Below are 6,000 nucleotides of genomic sequence, written 5' to 3' on the forward strand. Positions count from 1 at the left end.
GATCAGTTGAAGGATACATTAACAGGGGACCAGTGAACAGATGTAGAGGCAACTGACAGTTATTCTTGTAGTTATTAAGTATGGGAGCCCAACTGCCACTGGGAAGATAACCTTCACATCAGGAGATGTGCACCTCCATGGCACATTATGGGGGATAATGTCCGTTCCAGATGGGATGCTGTTTGGTGGTAGACCATTTCCTATTTATAACTCAAGAGTGTCATTAGCTTGGCTAGTATAGCACAATGACATCCATCTTATAAATAACATAGCGCCCCACGTTGAGGGACGCTTAAAGCTCATAAAATAACGATTGATGCTTGGTACGACACAAATGCCTAATAAAGAGCCCTTATGAGCCATGCGTGAATTTAAATAATTATAAACAACAATTTCTTGCTCACGATTCTCCTCATAAGGTTTATAGCTGTGACTTTCGCTCACGCACATCCATGATCTGAAGAATTAGTTTCTTCCACGAGTGGCTCAGCATAAAAGTGAGAGCGAACATTATTCAGTCTCCTCATTTGTTTTCATTCACACATTTTTTCCAGTCAGATCAAGTCAGTTGTGAAGTAGCGAGCCTACAACAGTGAAAAATTAAAGTGCTTCTTCAAGAATTATATTTTCTCTCTGCCAATTTTGAGGTACAAGAATTGGTCACCCATCAGGAAGTGTGTCAGTTTTCGAGAGAATCGCAGCACAATGCTGAGACACTTCACTTTGATACAGTAGCCTCCTTCTGGTTCTTGGCATTTTAAGTAGTTTTAGCTCTACCCTATTTATTCTTGCTTCTGCTAAATGCTTTTGGAAATAAATCAAGACTCTGTCAGTGATCAATGGAGATGGATATTAGAGGAGACGGAGCAGGAATGTTAGCCCTTTTTGGCAGTCAGGGCATGTGAGCGCATGGCAGTTCCGCCTTTCCAATCATCTGTGGAAAGTTGTCAGAGCCTGGACAGCCATGGTGGGCAGGGTTATTAAGCAGGATGAATGACTAAACAGTCTCTGCAGCTTCATTCAGCCATCTCATTAGAGGCGACTGCGAGAGACTGCTTTTACACTTGTAGCCAAAGGGAGGACCATTAGTGATGCCTCCATAGTCCCCATCACTGAGCCTTAAGACTTACCTCAGTTCAAACTGTGTCCACACTTATCTGTGACTATCTCACATCCCAAAGTCTTTCTGAACTTAACTAGCTAATTTGTTCACGCTGTTTTGTAAAGACCTGTGTTCCTTGGCATCTCTTTCGAATCATTGCCAGCCGTGAGAATAATTTTGATGGAAGCTAATTCATTTCCACTGATCATCCCTGTAATTAGGCAGTCACGGTGATTTGGTCATTGTCGAATGAAATGTGAACTACATCTGTATTCCCGCGCAATCCCCCTACAGACTAGACAGCTAATGTGGGTGATACCTTCAGGGGACTGTATCACTCTGAAGCTTATGCAAATCAACACATTACAGCAAATGCTGCATAGTCTTTGCCAAAAACAGGTGTACAGGTGTTTGTCATTTGTTAAATTTAGCCAAAGATTTAATCCCTGCAGCTCATATTTTAATTAGATTCTAGCTCACTTAATAAATTGGCACTTGATTTGATTAAGTAGAGAGCAGCTGTGGAAGACACTTCCCAGTTTCACCACTACAGGAAAACCACAGATAATCACTGGAAACTGGTGTCCCCAAAATCCTCCTGTCAGACATGGAAAGATAAATAGCTACATAATGGGCACAACTGAGCCAGATATGATTTGTTTCCATTGCTCAAGACTGACTGCATCTTTATTAATACTGGCAGACAGTTGCAGTAAATGGGTAGGAAATTGAAAGCTGGTTAAACGGGATTACCGCAGAGGAAAAACTTTTTTTTTTCATTCAATGAGATCCTTGCTTTCACTGATGAAGCTGTCCAGATTGGAAATTGTGCAAATGATGCACTTTCAGTCAAAGAGTTTAAGTGCTGCTGAGCTGCTTTTGTATTCTTATACCAGTGAAATACACTCCATGGTGACTGATTCTCCTCTTTCTGTGTTTTCAGCCTGTATCTGAGGAGTTCCAAAATGGTGAGGGTTTTGGGTATATTGTTGCATTTCGTGCCAACGGGACACGAGGGTGGAAGGAGAAGATGGTGACTTCCGCAGACTCTACGATGTACAAATACAGGGACGAGACCTTCCCTCCTCTTACCCCCTTTGAAGTGAAGGTTGGTGTGTACAACAATAAGGGAGATGGGCCATTTAGCAAAGTTGTCATCATCCACTCTGCTGAGGGGGGTAAGTTAATATTCATGGTTGTATGAATTTTAAAGGCAGAGGGGGAGTTCTTTTCTCCATTAGATCTTCACTGTTTTGACTTGTTTTACAGAGCCAAGGGAAGCGCCGTCTGATGTGAAAGCTTACGGCATTTCTTCCTCAGAAATTAGAGTGACTTGGAAATCGCCCACGCCTGGTCCTGGAAAACCAAGAGGATATGAGGTTTGTATAAATTATGTCTGTGATTGTTTCTTTGCACACTTGTGGTATGTGACATTTTGTAAAACGTTCGCCTTCTTGCATTTTTCTGTCCTTAATTTCTATTAACAGGTCAGCTACTGGAAGGACATGGAGCTGGAGGAGTCAGGAAAAAAACAACAAACTGTAAAAAATGAGACATCGATGGTCTTGACAGGATTAGAGGGGAACAGTGTGTATGCCATTACAGTAAAAGGCTTCAACAGCATTGGCCAAGGTCCTGCCAGTACTGCTGTCACAGCCAAGACCAGGAAACCCCGTGAGTACAGCACTGACACTAATCTCATAATACTATATATGGAATACAGGCTACTTGTTAAGTTTGCTTGCCTGTAGAAAGTGTAGTAATTGACCTAGTTGGCTGAAGCTCTCTTTTAAAGTCTTTTTGAATATGGACTTTGGGTGTTGTGTTATATCCATAGCTCCTGCTCAGCCACCAGCCAACCTTCACTGGCTTCAGGAGGGCAACAACGTGTCTTTAAGCTGGGACCCAGTGAAGGCAAAAGACAATGAGTCTGATGTCATCGGGTACATGGTAATGATCCATCCTTATATTGTTCAGTTAAATAAAATCCAGTAAACTGTTAATGCAAGGAGGAAAAGTTCCCATTCAAAGTATTCTATCCTTGATTTTGCTAAAGATTGATCTCAAACTCTCCTCGTCTCCACATGAGTAGCCGTATTTATAGTTTTTACACTGTGACAAATAATTATTTGATGCCCTGCTGAATGCGTATGTTTGCTAACTTACAAAGAAATAAACAGTCTTTAATGTTTATGGTAGTTTCATTTTAATGGAGAGAGACGGGATATCAACAAAAACAGAAAAACACATTACATAAAAGTTGAATAATTATTAGGATCGAATAATTATTTCCCCGACTGTATCTTTCGAAAAGATTGAAAAATGACCTATGATCCACAACTAAATAAATGCGATAGGTATTATAAGAGTTCCTTATGTGTAATGAATTAACCATTACCTTCAGCAGGGTTTACATTCAAACTGCTACTTTCTAATAAAAACTGGCTTGCAGCATTTCTACTGACCTAGTCTTGTAACAAATAAGAATATATCTGCAAATACACTTAGCTTATTTGACCATTTTTTCTTTCATAGGGGTCTGAATGCACTTTTAGTGTGATATACGAAAAAAAAGTGAAGTAAACCTTCAATGTGCATATGTAATGCAGGTGTTACTGAAACAGGAGGGCAGAGGCCACAACCAGGTGACAAGAACCATTAACCCTTCAACCATGCTCTCACTGCCAGAGGGAGGCACTTATGTCATCGAGGTGCGGGCGCTCAGTGAAGGGGGAGAGGGAGCCGTCAGCTCCCAAGTTCGACTTGTCACTTCCTCTGGTAAGTTGGAAGCTGGTTAGTTGCCTCTCTTCTCACTCACATTACATGACCTCTGAAATCCAATTTCTATGCACAAGCTGTTTTCTCTTTGTAGCAATCTTATGTCCTGCCCTTAATTTAGTCACCACAGCTGTTCAGCGGGCCAAGTTTTCTTTGGCTAATACTGTTTTAATTACCTCGCCCACACAAACCTTCCTACTCCTGCACAGCCAATTAACTTCTAAGCAACAGAATGAACCGAAACTTTGCAGTGTTATGTGTGACCAGCCAGATTTTAAAGGCAGTTGCAGTTTTCCTCTTTGTCTCTATATTCCACCACTCATTTTCCATCGCTCAGGAAAAAGATTATTTCCACGCAGCTACACACTCCCAATATATAGACCACTATATTGAATACATAATTTAGCATTAAAAAAGAATTCATCTTTGTATTGACTCTCCTCTCACCCACTTGCTTTCCTTAGGTGTCCGAGCAAAAAGCAACCAGTGCTCAGTGCACTGCCTGCCACGGAGCCTAACATGGACTGCAATCCTCCTGGTTCTTCTGGTGCCTTCAGCTTCCTGGTGAGGCCACGGTGGGGTCCTCACTTTCATGAAGGGAGCCACCAGTCTTCTGCTCCCTTTTTCTCTCTGACTGCCTGCTTGCTTTGGCCTTACCCATCTCAAAGGGCCTGAGGTGTGCTGAAGGGGTTTGATTCTGCCAGTTCACATGCAGCTCTTCAGAGTCCCTCCTTTTCAATCCACAGTTTTCTTTGAGGCCCCGGACATTTGAGTTGCGCCATTCTTTCCAACATCACAATAGTGTTGTACTGTAGTGTACATTATGTGGAAAGATTTGTTTAATCACTTAATTTAACATTATGTGTTCCTCTCAATGACTGGCATCTAACCACTTCCAGACGGCTCCTACAGCTCCGGGGCTCTACAGAGCATGAACAATTCCTTGAAAGCTGCTGTGGTAGTAATACAGGGATCAGCCGACCTGTTTCTTTTCATTACTTATCTGCATCAATTTACCCCTTGGCTGCCTAACAAGCAATGCAGCAGAGGCTCAGTAGAGATAAGTGCATTGTTTTCTTATTCACACATTGAGGAGAAAAACGTTTTTTTATGGAACCAAGAATCTTACTATTTCCAGACTTGCTTTTTGTACATTGTGTTACCTTTAGAGAAAAACAGTGGTGTGTGTCAGCTATGTCAAACTCTGTTTTTTGGTAGCAATTAAGCAATGCTTGGTGATACAGTTTGTTAACTGTTGGATGTATGGAAGTAGGAAACAGTGGTTTGGGTACATGCTGTACCCAAACACATTAATAGACAAAGATAACTCTGTACGGACTCCTGGTGTCAGTACAAATAAATGTGATGTATATTTTTTAAATGATTGTTTTTGGAATTTATGACTTTCAGAAAAGAATGTCTGTTCGTATAGGTGTGTATGCGTGTGTGTCTGTGAAATAACTCAAATAACCACTAGCTACACCCAAGGTATCCAGAAAACCATCTCTGAACACAGAAACGACACAAAAGGTCGAACATTGAAGCAGACGGACTACAACATCAGGTGCTGGTCTTGCCAGCTGAAAACAGAAAAACCAAAACTGGACAACAAAAGATTTAAAGATTTTGTGTGGTCTGTTAAGTCTTGATTGGCATTCATCCCATCGTTGCCTCTGTCTGCTCGAGTATTGTTGCTGACCATTGGTTGCAGTATACTCATCTTCTGATGACTGCTTCCATCAGGACAACAGGCCATTCATTCACATATTTAAGCTAAAACTCAAATCATATAGAATCTCGCTGAGCTATCACACAGGTTTGCATTTTAAGGAGTCTTGGCCATGTGTCATGTAAGATATGGGTAGATTAAATTTCACATGCATGGCATTAGAGGCCACAAAACTTTGTGTGATAAAAGACACTCTGCAGAGCCAAATAGGACAGCATCAAGAGTATCTCTCCTTCCTCCTGGGCTTCTCTCTTGCCTTGTCTGCAGTAAAAGCTTATCTTACAGGGCAGAAATCCAAATGAATTTGCCTCAAGTGTAATTAATGTTAGTATGGAGATCTATAGTCCTAAAGCCTTCTTGCCTGAACCGACCTTTTGCTGCCTCTGCCTCT

At 41.4% G+C, this 6,000-nt stretch overlaps 1 protein-coding gene across 1 annotated transcript in view; it reads left to right on the forward strand.

The window, feature by feature from the left end:
* cntn5 (contactin 5) overlaps nucleotides 1–5,228 on the forward strand; it is a 105,624-nt gene extending 100,396 nt beyond the window's left edge. The window contains exons 21-26 of the mRNA XM_039622456.1: nucleotides 2,046–2,280; nucleotides 2,372–2,481; nucleotides 2,590–2,776; nucleotides 2,940–3,052; nucleotides 3,712–3,880; nucleotides 4,345–5,228. Coding sequence (XP_039478390.1) covers nucleotides 2,046–2,280; nucleotides 2,372–2,481; nucleotides 2,590–2,776; nucleotides 2,940–3,052; nucleotides 3,712–3,880; nucleotides 4,345–4,448 — 918 coding nt within the window. The 3' untranslated portion in view covers nucleotides 4,449–5,228. The remainder of the gene's footprint in view (nucleotides 1–2,045; nucleotides 2,281–2,371; nucleotides 2,482–2,589; nucleotides 2,777–2,939; nucleotides 3,053–3,711; nucleotides 3,881–4,344) is intronic.
* The last annotated feature ends 772 nt before the right edge of the window (nucleotides 5,229–6,000 follow it).

This window comes from Oreochromis aureus, linkage group 14 (assembly GCF_013358895.1).
Source record: "Oreochromis aureus strain Israel breed Guangdong linkage group 14, ZZ_aureus, whole genome shotgun sequence".
NCBI classification, from domain to species: domain Eukaryota; kingdom Metazoa; phylum Chordata; class Actinopteri; order Cichliformes; family Cichlidae; genus Oreochromis; species Oreochromis aureus.